Source organism: Cynara cardunculus, assembly GCF_001531365.2.
Source record: "Cynara cardunculus var. scolymus isolate 2C chromosome LG 1, CcrdV1, whole genome shotgun sequence".
Lineage (NCBI taxonomy): Eukaryota > Viridiplantae > Streptophyta > Magnoliopsida > Asterales > Asteraceae > Cynara > Cynara cardunculus.
Genome location: NC_037528.1, coordinates 46,151,309 through 46,170,036, shown reverse-complemented (window position 1 = coordinate 46,170,036; position 18,728 = coordinate 46,151,309). Strand labels below are relative to the sequence as shown.

The 18,728-nt window shown below is 33.7% G+C and overlaps 2 protein-coding genes across 3 annotated transcripts; both read left to right on the top strand.

The window, feature by feature from the left end:
• Window positions 1–106: 106 nt before the first annotated feature.
• Window positions 107–6,652, top strand: LOC112526511 (pentatricopeptide repeat-containing protein At2g06000-like). The gene is made up of 3 exons (XM_025136823.1): window positions 107–2,136; window positions 5,718–6,232; window positions 6,320–6,652. Exon 1 carries the CDS (start codon window positions 260–262, stop codon window positions 2,045–2,047), a length of 1,788 nt encoding a protein of 595 aa, XP_024992591.1. The 5' UTR covers window positions 107–259; the 3' UTR covers window positions 2,048–2,136; window positions 5,718–6,232; window positions 6,320–6,652.
• An 8,292-nt stretch (window positions 6,653–14,944) lies between these two features.
• LOC112524488 lies at window positions 14,945–16,850 on the top strand. Of its 2 annotated transcripts, XR_003070405.1 has the most exons (4): window positions 14,945–15,950; window positions 16,029–16,249; window positions 16,327–16,455; window positions 16,533–16,850. XR_003070405.1 is itself a non-coding variant. In XM_025134328.1 (3 exons), the coding sequence occupies exons 1-3, from the start codon at window positions 16,238–16,240 to the stop codon at window positions 16,803–16,805; spliced, it is 414 nt and encodes a 137-aa protein (XP_024990096.1). In that variant the 5' UTR covers window positions 16,005–16,237; the 3' UTR covers window positions 16,806–16,850. The 2 variants fall into 2 exon arrangements, 1 of the variants encoding a protein (XP_024990096.1); XM_025134328.1 differs by lacking the exon at window positions 14,945–15,950 and having other exon boundaries at window positions 16,005–16,249.
• Window positions 16,851–18,728: the final 1,878 nt, after the last annotated feature.

The following is an 18,728-nucleotide window of genomic DNA, read 5'->3' as shown; positions in this document are numbered from 1 at the left end:
TAGAAGTACGCATTTGGGCTGTGCTAGCCCAATCTCGGTCTTCTCTTCCCGAACCTAGCCTCACCAAGGTTCACCTGAGCTCGGCCGACCAGCAGATTCACACAGCCGATGTATTCCGTCTTTCACGGCTGCTATAATGGTTTGTGTTTGGTCTTAAAAGTTCTGATGAGGGTTTGACGTCGGTGATGATTGGTTCGATGGGTCGGATTTCTTCATTGCCGCATATACAAAACTCACTCACCGTTTGTTATGGTTTTAGATGCGGAAGGGATGGCATACTCAATGGTCAGGTGATCTATTTGTTGATTGTAGATTAAATGTACGTGAGAGTCTTTGCGATTTCTTCGGTTGCCCCATTGGCAGATTAGGAACAATGCCATTGAGGTGGTCGAATCATTCCCCAAGAACACATATTTTCCCATTCTGTTTGTTTAGATTCTATAGGTTGCAATGGGCTTCCAGAATTTCATCGATCTCAAAATCTCAAGGGCAATTGGGAGGAGCCACCTCTGTTTGGTTTGTTAAGGTTGTATGCACCTTATACGTTCGACGTAAATCGTCAATGGAAGAAGTTCGCATTTTGGATTATCTTCGCAAGAATTTAAATTCTTTGACTGCTTTTAGTGTTATTGAGCATATGAATAGTAATTGGAATAACCCGAAATTGGCTTTTAGTTTTCTAGAGTATACCAAGAATACGTTGAATCTTGTTCATTTGATTGAAACATATAGTTTTCTTTTAAGGTCATTTAGTCAAGTKGGTGWTCATGATTTRGCCAAACTGCTAATTGATTTGATGAGGATTRATGGGGTATCGCCAGATARTTCGCTTTTRGGCTTTGTRATAAAGTCATTTGTGAATGCTGGTAAGTTTGAGGTTGCCAAAGAGTTGATTGTTGATAGTTCTCGATCTAGTGTCGAAAAGGATGGGGTGCTCAGTTGTATTGTGGTTAACAAAATTTTGAGTTCATTGGTGAAGAGTAATCGGGTGGATGAGGCGGTTGCTTTTTTTGAAAACATTATTTTAAGATCGCAATGCTATTCTCATAATGCTTATACTTTTAATATAGTCATCTCTGGTCTGTGCAGGGCTAGGGAGGTTGACAAGGCATTTGGGTTTTTCAATCACATGAGGAAGTTTGGTTGTTTGCCTGATGTGGTTACCTATAATACTCTTTTGAATGGATTTTGTCGTGCTGGCAATGTTAATAAAGCACATGACTTGTTGAGAGAAACTTCAATGGTAGAYGGRTGTTCACCGAATGTTGTGACTTTTACTTCAGTTATATCCGGGTATTGCAAACTAGGTAAGATGGAAGAGGCTATGGTCCTATTTAGTGATATGATAAGTCATGGAATCARACCTAGCACTTTTACCTTTAATGTCATAATTGATGGTTTTGGYAAGATTGGCAATATGGTTTCTGTACTAAATATGTACGAGAAGATGGTTGATCATGGTTGTACCCCTGATGTCATCACCTTCACATCTATCATTGATGGCCATTGTCGCCTAGGAGAAGTGCACCAAGGTTTAAAGATCTGGGATGAGATGAATAGAAKAAATTTATATCCCAACATATACACCTTTTCCATTCTCATCAATACTTTGTGTAAAGAAAATAGATTAAATGAGGCACGTGATCTCTTAAGACAATTGAAGAAGAGGAGCGATATTATTCCTAAAGCATTTGTTTACAACCCTGTAATTGATGGTTTCTGCAAAGCAGGCAACGTGGATGAGGCTAATGTGATTGTTAAGGAAATGGAGGAGAAAAGGTGCTACCCTGATAAGTTAACATTTACCATTTTGATTATTGGGCATTGTATGAAAGGGCGAATGATTGAAGCAATAAGCCTTTTCCAGAAGATGATAGTAGTTGGCTGTGCCCCTGATTCGATTACTGTAAATTCATTGGTATCACGTCTTCTAAAGGCTGGGATGCTGAAAGAAGCTTTTGAAATAAGGAAAGCTGCATCGGGCAAGCCCGTCACAAAGAGAGATACTTCATATAATAAAAATGCAGATATCCATGTGGCTGTTTAACTGATGTGGCTTTTTGATGTTGCATTTGGACAAGCAGTTCCTTGAGGTCATCAATGCATGCAAAAGAGCTCAATGCTTGGCATTATCAGGTGTGCACATCATAAGCATACATTAATCTTTGGCATATATTTGGTTGTACCCTGTCGTGTTGTGTTTAATAACAACTGTTATTTCACACAACTTTGATGCTTGAAAGCGATTGTCACGGGTTAAATCTAGTTAGAGGTTAGAAGTCCATAATATTATAAAATGCAACAAGTTGATACATTGATAGAAAAAACAATGAGCTGATAAGTTGTTATGCTGATATGTTATACTTCCAAATTACAAATCTTGTGTGTAGGGCGAATGGCCTCATGCATCTGCAATGTTGAAACACTTGTTCTCAATTGGCCATTAGTGGGAAGCATAGCCAGGAAGGAGTTAATATACAAATTTCCTACTTTAGGATGTCTTAGGTCATCAAAAACTAATCAATGGCGATTTTGGTGCAGGAGCATATGATTAACATCGAAAATTGGGATTCTGGTGTAGCGGTATGCAACACACCATTACATATTAAATATCTATTGATGTACTTTATATAGGTAATTGAATATCCAACATGTGAAAGAGGGAAGGTTGCGGTTGTAGAAATGAGGATGCTTAGATCGACCTGTGGCCGGAGCAGGTTTGACAGGATACTGCATGATGTCTTTCGGGCGGGGTTGGGAGTTGCACATATCACAAATAAGTTGAGAGGGAAGATTCCGGTGGTTTGTGTCACTTTTGCAGGAGACAAATGGTGGTATGACTGTCGAGAGGGCGAGGAGGACATGGGATGGGCAACTAAGGTTGGACATGACAACAACTTTAGGCCTTTTGGAGGACATGACTCCTCATAGGAGTTATAGGAGACGTAGGATTAGGGTAGCAAATTGGGGTGGGGTAGCTTAAATAGATGGGAGCTGGGGAGGTAGGAGGGGGGGGGGGAGGGGTAGTGAGCCGGTAGATAAGTTACTAGAGCTCCAAGTTGGACTAGGGGTGTTTGGTTTTTCTTACCTTGCGTCTTTCTTGTACCTGCTTCTGCTTGTATGTGGCTCCTCGCTCCTAACTTGCTTTTCTTGTCTCAAGTTTGCTGCAAAGTCTATCTTTTTTCACAACCACAGGGGTCTCCATGGAAACAACCGGTTTCTTGTCTCAAGTTTGTGGCCTGCTTCTTTTTCCCTCCATATATAAGTGCACTTAAACTTTCCCACTACACTCCTACATGGTGCAGTTTCTGATAATTGGAACCATTTTAACCCCGAATAAACATAAACTACATGAGTATCTCCACCTTGCAACACAACTTTGCAGCGCAATCACGACCATTGTCCAACAGTTTTGATGGCACACATCTGGTTCATACACACAGAAGGATACACCTGTCGTATTCAAACCATTCGCTTTTTAGATTTGAACTAGACCATGATATGTACTCCCACAGAGTTTCTAATTTATTTTGAAGCACACCTACTCATAGATCAGATGCATTAGGATTTATAAATTATTGTTTAGGAATATGTATATGGTCAAGCTTGCAACATGCAAACATATTCAGTCTTTTCTCTTTGGATATAACTTTTATGGAAGGCTTAAACATTTAATGTATAAGAGCTAAGATTTTGATAACCAAACGCTATTCACCATTAAAATAAAACTGGAAACAGTACTGATGTACGCCACTGTGAACAATTTTGTGCTACTACTATGGACAAGCTTGTGCTGTGCTTCCGGTGTCATTCATTTATGGTAAGAATGATTTGATGCGTTTCTGATGTATTCTTTTGATGTCATTTATTTGATGGGTAGTTTGTTAGACTGATTGTTTGAGTGCATGTCTCATTATCAACATGTTATGATTGACAATCACTTCCCTTCTGACGACATGTTTCCAGAGTTGCACATGACCTCCCATCTTGTAAAATTTTCTTTCTTTGAGCCCTCCTTTTACGTGGATATTACTTTTTATCTAGAAGTAAAAGGCGTTTGACGTGTTGTGAAGTGTCATTATTTGATTCTTGAAAGTTAAGATGTATCCCATTTGTCATATTGCTAAACTTTAGAAGGGTTTCTGTCATTTCTCAAGTTCAGGGAGTTCTCTGTAGGAACTTCTTTCAGGAGGTTTTTTGAATTGTCTAATTTGCTTGATTTTCTTATCACCATCTCTGATTTTTTTAGTTTCTTTTGCTATCATTCTCTTTGGGAAAGTAGACTTAAATTAGAATGAAGTCTGCATTAGGTCCCTCAAAGCATGTGTTTGCCACATTCAATGATAGTTCCATAGAGTTTCTATTTTTTGTTCTCTTTAGTAAAGGATACTTAAATGGCTATCACTCCTATGCTTCTACTCTTCGGAGATACTTTCATTACATTCAATGATAGTTTCATATATATATATATATAGGGCAAATTGCATGAAAAAGTAACGAATTTAACTTGATTCCTATTTTGGATGACGTACTTTCAAAATTTCCATTTGGTACCTAAGATATAAAGTTTTAAACATTTAAGTATCTGGGTAATCGGTTGAAGCATTAATTGGTTACCATGTTTATGTGGTGAGTGATATGGTATCCGGTTGATGTTTCAGCAAATAATACTGAATTGATACAACATCACTCGCCACATCAGCATGGTAACCGGTTAATGCTTCAACCGGTTACCCGGGTAATTAAATGTTTAAAACTTTAATCTTAGGTACCAAACTGGAAGTTCTGAAAGTACGTTACCCAAAATAGGAATAAAGTTAAAGTATGTTACTTTTTCATACAATTTTCCCATATATATATATGTATGTATGTATGTATGTAGAGGAGCGATCAAATGCAAACTACCCAATTTGTGCAAACCACCCCCATCCATCGATTTCATTGTTTAATCTTATGAAATTTTTTCATGAAATTGTTTAATCTTGTGAAATTGTTTCATATAATACTTTTTTTTGATGAAGTTGTTTCATATATGATTATGAAATTGTTTCATATACTTAATGAAACTGTTTCATGTATTTCTCTAAAATTAAAATAATGAAGAAGATAATATCTATGATTAACACCCTCCACATTGAAAATGATTAATCAACCTCTCATAATTACAAAAAAATGAACAAAATGAAAAATTATGATTGGTTGAATGAGGTTTGTACAAATAACGTGGTTTGCAAAGTAAACTTCCTCTCTCTCTCTATATATATATGTGTGTGTGTATATATGTATGTATATATCAAGATTTAAGTTGAGAACTCTAAGANTATATATATATATATATATACATTTCAGTTGACCCCCATTTTTGCATATCAACATGGGTGCCTGGTGCGTTTAGGATGCCGATAACTGGTAAACTGCAATATAACAAACCTGCTCTTAATAATTAATCATCATAGACGGGTTTATTAAATGGTCCAAGAGGAAAAGACCCTAATTTCAAGTGGGATATACGGGGTACTTTTGGCTTGGTTTAGTTTACCTACGACTGAAGCCATCAACAAGTGTATGGATTTCGTCAATAGATCAATCAATCTCCTAAAAATGGACATCTTCATACTAGTTCATGATTGGTTATGTCACAAATAATGAAGCATTTCTTATTTAATGTCTGAGAATTCCGTTGCTCCTCAGTTTTAACCTCTGACTTTCTGTAACAGGTCAAGTCCACCTTTCCGAGTCCCTGCTAATCTGAGTCTCAGCAATGTGGGTGGGCAGATATCATGATATTTCTTTTATCCGAAGACTTGATGCTGGATGCGAATGACTATGCGGGCTAACAGATTATTTTTTGAAACGAGTCATTCCCTAATAGCCTGTTCGAGTCTCCTCAGAGACACTGGATTTTCCTGGCTGTTATCTTCAGCACCCTATATGATTTAGTCGAGGTGCGCGTAAGTGGGCCCGGACACCCACTGTTACAAAAAAAAATGGTCGTATTTTTAGCAGGTGCCATATATATAACCTCGTTCTATTTTTAAACGTGTGCATGCCATCAGAACTTTGTTGACCCCCAGATCAGCTAAAGGCCATTTCTAACCCTTGAGGGTAAGCTCAACTGGTCACACTTTGAGTTTGCTGACCATTGATCACCAATTCGAGTCTCCTCAGTGCCAATAAAGGTTTTCCCGACTTTTCCAATTGTCAACTTCAGGACCTTATGGGATTAGTCGAGGTACATTCAAGCTGGCTCAAACACACATAGTTATTAAAAAAATTCCCAACATATGTGCTGAAATTCACAAGTCTTGTAAAATTGCAGGTGATATATGGGTTTAATTCGAAGTTTCAACTTGTTGGGCACAAACACGGTGGGATACCATGTCTCCTATCCTTTCGAGCAAATAAGGCTGACAGATATGTTCGTTCTTTCCCGCTCTATATTCTTTGTTTCCTGAAAGGGTAATTCACTATCAACTTTCTTGTATCTATGCACCGTATTTCAGTCGATAAATTTGGGAAAAGAAAAACGAAGAATATGTATGTAAATTTGACGATATACCCCATACATGTATATACATTTATATGCAATATAACTGGTTCTGGTAACCAGTTCTTTTCGGAACGTGTTTTATTTCTTAAACCGGTATAAACGTAGGCGGTTTTATTCGCAATTTCAGAAGTCAGTTTGGTTCCTTTTATTTGGGTTTGTTATGTTTTGAAAATGGAATGTTTTCTTTCTTCATGTTATTATTAATTTATTACTATATCATGATACTTAATGTTAGGGCTTGTCTGTTAGCAGCTTAATGAGTTTAATAGGACTCATAGCTTATTCAGTCAACTATACATGACTGTTTGGTAGTGGTTTAATGATATAGAAAGTGGTTTATTCAGTAAGTTTCTAGGGGGAGTTTTATGCAAAAAGCCAAGTTTTTTCCCGAACCTGCCCTTCCCAATTAAAAGACATGCTCATTTCATTTACGGAAAAATCCTCCCAAACAAAAATCTTCCTAATCTATTAGGACATATTGATCTATTTAGGACTTAATGAAAAACCAACCAAAACATTCTTTGTATTGCAGGTGAAGATGGGGGCATTCTAAACTGCGGTAGGGATAGAGAATTGGAATTATAATTCAGGAATGGTAAATATGGTTCTTGGAGTTAGAATATTTATTTAACCATTTCTAAGTCGTAAATGATCCCTATCGACAAACACAGGTGATCCCTTCGTTCTTACCGGGTAAGATTCTTGGTCCTTACCATATTCATTGGTTAACGTAGTATATTTTAGTAAGCGTTTATCAAAGTAAGCGTTTGATAAACGACCTAGTAATATACCGTAAATCCATGTACCGCGAATTATCGGAACTAATGAAGTCCATGCCAAAAAATGGCCCAACTGATCCCCTTGGACATGAGTTAGGATCATGGATACAAAATATAAGGGTCTGTTTGGCTAATGCTGAAGAATGAAAATGGGAATAATAAGGAATGAAAATGGGAATGAATTTTCATTCCCCTTTAACCAGGAATAAAATTGAGCTTCTAGAGGAATGAACCCATTATATTATAGAACGCCAAACAACTTCTTTTATTTTTATATCCGTTGATTATTGCGTAATACCTCCAACGCCTCCTAAGTATTTACATTATGTTTAAAAAATATAACATTTTTTTGTGGGAAAATATTTTCTTTGATTAAACTATAAACATGAATCATGTAACTTAAGCAGCTTGCAATATAAGACTTGGGATTATGTGAGACCAATGGTTTTTTGTGAGACCCTTAAGATCAATTTTCAACCTTTGGATTAGATCTACAATCTGACAATATGAACATTCATAAACATCACGAGATTTCTCAATAATTACAAAATTTTCACTGTGCAACTTTAAACCATTAGATCATTAGCTTATAAAGTTGATCAATGAACATAAATTGATCTTACGGTTCTTATAAAAAACTTTTGGTCTCACATGAATCCAACCCTACAATATAAATTATAAATACCATGAAAATAAAATGGTTGATATTTTAAACCCAAAGTGTAAGCAAAATCACAAAAATAAAAAAGTAAAATTATAGCCAAGATACATATATTTGGTAAACCTTAAGATAATTTTTTTAAAATAAAGAATCTAAACATAAATTTTTTAAAAATATTACATTCATCAATTAGATTTTTTATTTTAAAGATTTTAATATAAATTATATATTATTATAATATCTTTTAATTTATCGTGCCAATATATATATTCATGCTATCTTATAGATCAGATTTATCAATAGTCTTAAAAACAATTTTTAATGTACAAAGTATTATACATTTATGTACAAATTTTTAAAAACAACTCATAATGCATTAAGTACTATTATTTTATGCATTCAGTCTTAAAATCTTTTAATCTACAATTAAAATAACATATAGTACAAGTTACCAATGCACATTATTACTTTTTTCTTTTCATGTTCCTAAGATACTTTTGACACATTTCACTCATGTCTTCACCCTCTTATACATATATGCCTTCTTCCCATCCCCTAAGATGAGATTCAAATTGATATTCACCATGAGTTATTAAAAGTTCTCTCATTCATCTCTTATTCAATTGCTCTAGAACTCTCGGTCTCACTCTCGATCTCTTTATTCTTTGCTCTTGGTGTAAATCGAACACATTTGTGGAGTCGTTTAAATATGTTGGATTTTACTCTCATTCAATTTTTTCAATCGATAGATTGTAATTGGAACCATAACTCTTATTTATTCGAATTGTATTAATATGTAACGATCAAGTGTAACTTATATCATTGTTAAATCTTTTCTAATAAAACCAGTGAAACTTCAAAATCGTTAAAATTCACGGCTCCCGCCTCATTACACGGATACACAACTAGTATTTTTTTTAAAAAGAACTTTTTATAAAAAAAAAAACAATAATAACTCAATCCGATATGTGGAATTGAATAACATAATCATATCTTTTCTAACATCAAATTTTAGAGAATTCTCTGTACTTAGAGTTTTCTCCATGATTCTCTATTTTAGTAACAAGATAGCAACGTTGTTGGAGCATTTTAGAAAACAAAAACTCACTTTTTTTACAGAAGTTGTTGGAGATGCTCTAAGACCATCTCCAACCTAACACTAAAAACACAAAAATCAAATCACAAAACTATATCTTATTTTATTTGCTCTTATTTTATTTAGAGCAAATAAAATAAGAAATAGTTGTATAATTTGATTTGCTTATATTAAAAATTAATTATGTCAAAGACGATTTAATTTTATTATTCTTTTTCTATCACTACATTAAACAAGCTTATTATCGATATTTTAAAACCAAAATCATTAAAAACCAGTAAGAATGAACTCCTATTTTATCATCCTAAAATTAGAGTTTCCAATTTTCATACTGTTTTTCACTCAAAAACTCAAAATCAACTGTTTAGATTTTAAACAAAAATATTAATACATACTATCATCTTTGCTACTTAAAATTGAACAAATCCTAATAAACTTCTACCAGATTTTCATACCCAAATAAGTAAAAATACTAAAACAATAAAATAAAATCGTATTTAATATAATTAATTTTTCAGTTTAAACAAATCAAATCATAAAGTAATATCTTGTTTTTTTATATAGAAAATAAACAAAAAGACTAAAACAACCCTTTCATTTAACGATAGTCAGAAAGACGGTGGCAAAAAAAAAAAAAAAAAATTAAATACCATAAGGACTAAGGGGGTGTTTGGGATTGCTTATAAAAAACAAGTTATTGATTTATTTCGCTGTGACACCAGTATTAAGCACTTTTGAGTGTTTGGATAAATAATTCATATTGGTGCCCGATAATAAGAAGTTTTTGAAGAAGTTAAACCATTTTGACTTATAATGTTGATAAGTGCTTTTATAGAAAAACATAAGCAATAAACAATTCCAAATACCCCTAAATCCAAAATAAATATTTTATGGAGATAAAGAAAAACAGATTAATTTTTATTATAACTAGAAGAGTATTTGCACAATGCAGTGAGATATATATTGATTTTATTGTTTTTTTTTTATTCTTTGTCTATTGATATAATACGGTTTTATATGACTTTGAGAAAATGATAATGTTTTTATTTTTTAGTAAAATATGATTTTGAAGATATTGTAATTAAAATTTTGAAAAAAATATCGATATTAGTATCAAATTAATTATTTAAAATTCTCATTTTTTGTGTAATTTTTTTGATTCAAATTTTTTATCATAATTTAATTTAGGTCTAATAATGAACCAATTTATTTTTAGTTTAATAATATAACTTTTTATATAGATAATAATTAAGTATTCTATTAGTTTAATAATGAATCAATTTATTTTTATTTAATAATATAAATTTTTATAAAGATAATAACTAAATATTATATTACAACTTAACGACTATCCTAATTATATTTTAGATTTTTTAGATTTAAAATGTGATGTTTATCCTGTACTAGTTGTGTACCCGCGCAATGCGGCGGGAGCCGTAAAATTTAGCGATTGTGAAGTTTCATTGGTTTTATTAGAGAATATTTAACGATAATATAAGTTACAATTGGTTTTTACATATTAATACAATTCGAATAAAAAAGAGTTATGGTTCCAGTTACAGTCCATCGATGACAAAAATTGGACAACAATTTAAAATCCAACATATTTAAACGACTCCACAAATGTGTTCGATTTACATCAAGAACAAAGAATCAAGAGATTGAGAACGAGACCGATAAATCTAGAGCAATTGAATGAAAATGAATATGAGAACTTTTAATAACTCATGGTGAATATCAATTTGAATCTTACCTTGGGGGATGAGGAAAATACATAAAGGTATGAGAAGGTGAAGACATAAGTGAAATGTGTCAAAAGTATCTTGGGAACATGAAAAGAAAAGGTAATAATGTGCATTGGTAACTTGTACTATATGTTATTTTAATTGTAGATTAARWGATTTTAAGACTAAATGCATAAAGTAGTAGTACTTAATGAATTATGAGTTGTTTTTAAGACTTTGTGCATAAATATATAGTATTTTGTGCATTAAAATGGTTTATAAGATATTATAGATATGATTATATTTATCTGTAGTTAGTTACACAAATTCAAAAATGGAGGTTTAATAAATTGTACTTATGCATAATTAAACAATATTTCATGTATAAAAAATAATTTTTTAAAATTTTATTAAATGCTTTATAATATAGCATATGTATTAAAGAATTTTTTGAGTTTTATTTATTCAATCTTTTTTTTACCGTGTCTCCTTCATCTTGCTTTTCACCCTACAATTTCACCAAATTTCTTGAATCTCTTTCCTCAAACCGATTCCCCGCCGCCGGCGAGGCTCTTTTTTTTTCTTTCCCGATCGTTCATATCTCACTTACTTTCGAGGTGCTTGGATCAACCTAACAGTATACGAGTTTATGCCATGGAAGATGGGGGAGTTTCTACAGAGCTGTTTTCTTTTCACAAACCTCGAAAACGTAAGATCCCATGGCGCTGATCTTGCCCTGATTGTTGGAATCGGTGGACTCGGAATTGTTTTTCAAATTATAATCAGGTAAAACTAATTCCTTCCATCTATTTTTCAATTATAGTTCACATTCACAGTTAGGGTTTATGTTGCATGCAACTCCATATTATTGTTTTATTTTTTACTCAAATTAGACTGATATTTGTGGGATTTATTACGAGTCATTACTAAAACACAACATTTTATTCTCGTATCTGAACTTTTACTTGTTAAATATTCTAGGGTTTTTAAAATTGGGTTTTTTAATTAATATATTTGTGCATATGGGGGTTGATTTCATATAGTTGCATATGGATATGTAGATTCACACTTGGTTATATGTATATGGTTGGAGGTCCTGGTTCAAATCTAAGAAAGAACAGAAATCCCTTTGTGCCACGGAGGTTCAAATACGGTGACTCCGAGCTACCTGCAAAGTAGGTGATTGCCCTGAAAATAGTTGGCTCGCATAGCGGGTTGGATATTCAGGTTAATAAAAAAAGTGGGTTCTTTTTATATGGATCTATACATATAGATTAGGAATAATTGTTATAACCACCACATTGAAGTGGTATACATTTGATTTCACCATTTCTAAAAGAATTTGCCAAAATGACATATTTTTTAGTACAACTTGTGAAAAATATTATTTTACAAGCTATAAGGATGATGTCCCCATTAGCTATATAAGCCTTTTTCAAACAATGACCGCGCTCTCTCTTTCTAAAACGCGAGTCTTTCTCAGACGAATAGGCTCGTATCATTTTTGGACTTGATCATAATGGCAAACGTGGTAAGCTATCGATTTTCACTAGTTCTGTATCGATGAAGCATAGATTACACATGTTACGACCAAATTAAAGGGATTTTTCTTAATTTGCGAGTTTGGTAAGATCTATTTAAGCGTGTAGTTTGTAGCTTGCACAACCCTAATTTCTTACTTTGCAAGCTACAGTTTTTTGCTTTAAATACAATATATTTGCGTTCGTTTGATGCATAATCCGTGTTGCTTGTTTTGTTTGGAAGATATAATAGTTCTAGCTCGCAAAACATGAAATCCTCATTCATATTTGCGAGTTACACGAATTATTTACGTATGTTAGCTATTTGTTGTGATGAGACATGTTTTGGACAAAAATAAATTGCATCTCCTTTAAAATTGAAAACAACTCACAAATTAAGTAACTCACTCTTATTTTGCGAGATCTGTTCATTTTTTGATCATTAATGACGTTGGCCTTTTAGCACATCTCCAATTGAGGTTCTGAAGTTCTTTAAGACACCATGTCTTGCCATTAAGTTAGAAGAGTTGCAGCTTCTTTGGACATTAAAGTTCTTAGAAGAGGCTTAAGATAAGTGCTTTGTGTTCATTAAATGTTCAGGTTATACTCACACGTGCGCGCACACACACACACATACACGTGTATACTGACACACAAAAGAACATGTGTTGTCCCACATTACTCTCCACATTCCGCTCTCAATGAATCTCCTGGTGTCTCAATTACCGGCAATTCACGAGAGATAAAATGGATTCTCTGGTTCTCTCAATGGATCTCTCCGACTCTCAATTTTTTGGTGAAATCGGCCCCTTAGATTATAAAGTTTGTTTCTCGACCTTGATATGACCAAAGCTGGACAAAGTAGAAACTTTGATACCCTTGGTTCAATCTAGCAACTGTGTCAGTTGGGTGAGTCCGAGCTGGGTTGAGTTCAGTCTGTCAAGGTCCATTATCCATCCTTCCTTGTGACATCCCGTGGAATAATTATCTTGGTCGTTTCTAAGATCCATAAAAACTTTCATAGCTATATGTAAAACATATGTTGTCATTTCAATACATCATAAACACCTTGCTATATAAACATGTCATCATTTTTATGCAAGACAAACATGCCAAAGCATCTTTCCAAACTCTTCATAATGCATAAAACATTTTATATAACACACATGTATCTCAGTAACTCGCATAATAATACTCACTTGGTTAGCTTAACCACGACTTGCTTACTTACCTTGCACACCCTGTTCAGGACTTGTATGTATCTCGACTTCTTAACCTTCAATTACCATCACTTAGCTCTTTAATTTCCTTTCTGCTTTCGTTGATGGGTAAAAAGGTTCAGGGACTCACTATTTACAACGAGGTAAAAGTTCATTGTAAGCCACCTGTAAGTTACGTCTGCTAATTGTAAGCTACTTGTGAGCTATATGGCTGCTAGGTGTGTGCTAACTGTAAGTTGTTTCTTTATTATACTAAAATACTGAAATTGGGGTGTTACGATTTAACTCTCTTTTCCGCGATTTTCCATTCAACGAAGAACTCTGGCCTTTTGATCTGTAATTGCATTCGGTTCCGAACCACTTTTAGAACAAACTTTGGTAGTCCAAGAATCAATGAACTTCCTATCTTACATAACTGAATTATTTTGCAAGATGGAAGTAAACACCTATCTTGATCTCTCATTAAGTAACGAGAGACAAAAAATTACCCGTCTTTCGAACAGAAAAGCTGAAATTTCTTCTGTACCAATGACACGAGTTTCTTAAGGTAGTGTTTGGTACGTAGACTGGAGTCAATGGACAGGACGGGACGTGACAAGACAGGACTAATTGTCTGTCCTATGTTTGGTACGATTAGGACAGGACAAGACAAAACTATTAAAATGATCATATTACCCCTAAATGTTGTTCAATGTTATTTTATATCATATAAGATTGTAAAATAACAACAAATCAACCAAAATATTGTCGTTTTAACTTTAGTCCTATGTTGTTCCACCTTTTTTGGTGGAACAAGAAATATCAAGATTTGTCCCATTATAATTAAAAATAGTACCCCCTTGTCCCATGTTTTTGTCCATGGCATGCCAAACATGGGACTATTTTTTTTGTCCCGTCCTGTCCCATGTAGTCTGCATACCAAACGCACCCTAAGGGCACAACATGGAAGGTTACTAATAACAAACTATATTGTTAATACAATCTTTCCAAACTGTGTTTCTTCTACTGCATAACAAATGCAGTGTTTCTTTGTGCTTGTAACCCTTTTGATTCAATTCTTGAGGTTTAATTGGCATCCTAAGGATGACTTTTTTGGGTTAAAGTTAATGTGCATGTCTTACTCATATATATATATATATACTGCCTAATATTTTTAATATATATATATATATATATATATTTTAAATAGATTCTGATTAGTGTAACAAACTTGTAGAAATGAACACCCCATATAATGTTGATGAGTTTTCATCGTTAAACGAAGTACATGCACTATGGAGCTTGACAAGAGTTCGTGGACTTCGTTTGGGAACAAAGACTACTCATTTCTCTAACACGTGAGTTAAAAATATTCACATTTTAATTGCACGGTAAAAAAAATTAAAGCTATTTAACATTTATTTTATTATATTTTACAGGAGAAAAATGGTAGCAATTGTTCATCATATCCCTTTAATTCAAATATACAACCAAATGAACTTGGTGGGAGGCGTTTTCTCTTTGAATTGTTTCGGAATAGAATATAGTCACGGTGATGTGAGGAACGAAGGTTATATGCTCACCTTCAATGAATTTTACATCCTAATTTGCCGAAACACAACCTTCATACCGTTGTTGGGGGATGTCGAAAATGGCTTTCCGTTCTATCCGTTGGTGCCTTCCATAAGAACTGACCGGCCGGATACAATTGACCTCACCATTTGTCGCAACTCACCGACTTCAACCTTCATAAGAAAGAGCTCGGATTTGGTTGAAGCAATCTTGGACTCTGTTGAAGCAAGTCGATTAGACATCTCGGTGTGGCTCAATCGACCTGACGCACCGGTGCTATGTCGCGAACTCGTAGAATCGCTCCTAGTGCTTGAGACCCTAGACCATCCCTGAATATATGCAGGTCTTTTACCCAAGACTTGTTGCATAATCTCTAGATCACCCGGAGGATTTTCTGTTGATTTAGTTTGCCGCTTAATCTCTACCATGTTCTCCTATGGACATAAAACTCATATATATAAATCTTAGTGATTTATAAAACGATGAAGACATGCAAAAGAGTTCGTTAAACGTAACTTACATATGAAGTGCGAGAATAGTTATTAACCCAACCCTCTTTTTTTCTATAATGCAACTTTCGAAAAGTCTCTATCTCACCGATAAGTGGATTGTCGGACAATCCTCAATTTCGAAAATGGTGATTTGGAGTGCTCACTGTACCGTTCAAACCAGAACAATCAAAACGAATTGCTTACCTCCTGTGAGGTATGATAACTTCTTTTGATAGTTTTGATGAAGCACAAGACGATAAGAACAGTTTCTATCCGATGGAATTTTTAAACTCACTGACTGGTCCGTGGCAAGGAAGAACCTCAGGAAGCACACGACTTGGTGTTCTAGCGCTTTCGGGTTGGTATACCAATTTTAATGTAATTATATATATACAAGATTATTGTTTTTACATTTATACATTTATTGTGTATGTAGGCTAAGTTCTAATGGAAACAGAGCTGGATGTCATGGTTAATGATTTATAGACCAAAGCCATGCACAATAGATACTCAGATTGGATGAGCGTTGCACGTGACTTGGCCGTGGCACAGGCCTATCCTGGTGCTCAGCAATAGGACGATAAGGACTTCTCACGGATTAGATTACATTGTCCTGTATGGATCCCAAAGAGGTTTTGGCTTCAAATGATTGACCAGGTATGTATCTCTATTGTGAGTTTTTTGAACCGCCATGTGTTTTGTATCGTCTTATATAAGTGTTATGTTTTTAATAGGTTTGGGATACCGAGCCTTGGAAAAGGAAATCCATGATCAATAAGGTTAATCGGAACACACAGTTTGAAGGGGTGTCATCCAGACACACCGGGGGATCGATCAGTATTGCACAACATCGAGACAGGATGGTAAGTATATAATCTTTTTTGAAAATGTAATTCGTTCTTTATGTTTACTAACAACTTAACCTAATTGTCTAATGTAGGCAAAAGTAATGGGTCGTGAGCCGACTGCTACTGAGGTGTTTGAGCGCACTCACTGCACGAACCAGAAGTTCGATCAAGATTCGTCTGACCCGCCTACCGATCCTCCTCGGTTCAGTTACCCSAAAGCTGCTAGGTATCATGTAAGTTTTCTAAAACCATTACTTTGGTTAATAGATACGTTTGGTAGGTTTAAGGTAATATATTTTAGTAAACATAGTGATGCTATTAGTTTGGGCTACCATTGTTGGGCAGACGTTAGGCTAAGTAGATAGGTTGAGAATGTGACTATCATTGTTATTATTAGAATGCTTTAATTGTTAAAAACAAGCATTGGTTATGTTTGACTTACTGTCGTTATACTGCTGAAATTTTTACATATATAACCTCACCCGTTTTTGTTTTGGTGAACCATAGGAGCGATTTCAATCGCTTAGGGGTAAGTCCCAGTCTAGTGCCGACAACCCTCCCCCTGATGAGGCATCTCTTTGGGAGCAGAGTGTTGAAGGGCGGAGGAAAGACCGCTTGAACTCGACTCAACATATTAAGAGTCGAGTTAAGATACCCAAAACTCGACTCAAAAAGCTTGTGAGATACTCGATTATTTATATATAATTAGTTTTAAAATATAATCAGTTTTAAAATATAATCAGTTTTTATGATAAAATTTGTAAAATATAAATAATAAAAGTGTCTTATATTTTTAGATATTTAAACAAAATTATGCATTTTTTAATTATAAAAATTAATCAATTATTTTTTTTTATTAAAATGACAATTAAAAAAGACAAAGAAAAACTATAACAAGGGTTGGTGAAATTGTTGCATATTGGAAAAAAGATGGTAAAAGAAGGGAGAAAATATGTCATAAAAAGAAAGGGAGATAAATGAAATTTCTAACTTTGTCTTTTTTATGATTAAGTTTGAAGTTGATCCCTTTAGTTTTATAAAAACTAAGAACACCTTTAAATTTTAAAATTTATAAGAGAAAGACCATAAAATTTCATAAATTTCAATGGGTGAGCTTGTTTCCAGCTTGATTCTAGTTTGAGTTCGAATTCAAGCTTGATTTGAGTTGTAGTTCAAGCTTGTTTTGAGCTTGATTCGAGTTCGAGTTCGAGTTCGAGTTCGAGTTTGAGCTTGAGAAATAGTTATTGAGTTCGAGTTGAGCTTTGATTTTTACTACTCGTGAGTTTTCAAGTCCAGTTCGAGCTTGAAAATTGGTTTTGAGTTCAAGTCGAATATGGTGATATTCGTGCTCAACTCGCATCATTTACACCCCAACTTAAAGGTTGAAATATTATTCTGGGTTAACCCTCAACTCATAATAACAAATGGTGTTAAGAGAGATTCTTTTGGTTTTTCATCATGTATTGATAAAGTTGTTCTTATAGATTAATCTGTTTGTATAAATTAAGAATTATTTGACAGTGTTTTCTAGTAGATGGAATGAACGTGTTTTCTAATTAGGAGGACAAGTTTGGGGAAAAAAACTTGATTTTCCATATAAAGTTTTTCTCTTAAAAACTTACTGAATAAACCATTTTTTAAGTATAAAAACCATTTCAAACAGTTTTTTTTTTGTATTTTGAAAACAAGTATTATGTATTAAATATAGTTATAAAATTAATAAATAAGATTATTTATAATAATTTTGAAAAATTATTGTTGATTAATTTGCATAAACCATGGACTTTTACTGTAATTGAAAAAAAAAACATATTGTTGATTAATTAATATATATAATTTTATAATTATAATTTTTAATTTTTCTACTTTGTTGTTGTGATTTTTAGTTATTAGAATGATATTTGCGTAATGCAGCGAGATAAAAAATTTCTGTGTGTCCACAATCACTGATCAATCTTCATATTAAGCTTCCTTCAATGGCAGATTCATAGATTTATCATTCAAGAACACTATCAACACTTTATGAATATTGAGAGAGAAAGTCAATCCTCTCAATTCAGTCAAACCTCTATTATCAATCTGAATATTACAATTAGCTCACCTACCCCTACTAATTACAAAGCTTAAACCATATTTATATGGTCAACCTAACTAACAAAGTCAAAGTCAAACTAGTCTAAGAAAGTCAAACACGCTGACTTTTACAATTATAGACTAAAGTTAATCTTTCAAGACGAATACAATTAATACTGATTTCTCAGTCCTAACATTCTCCCCCTTTGTATTCA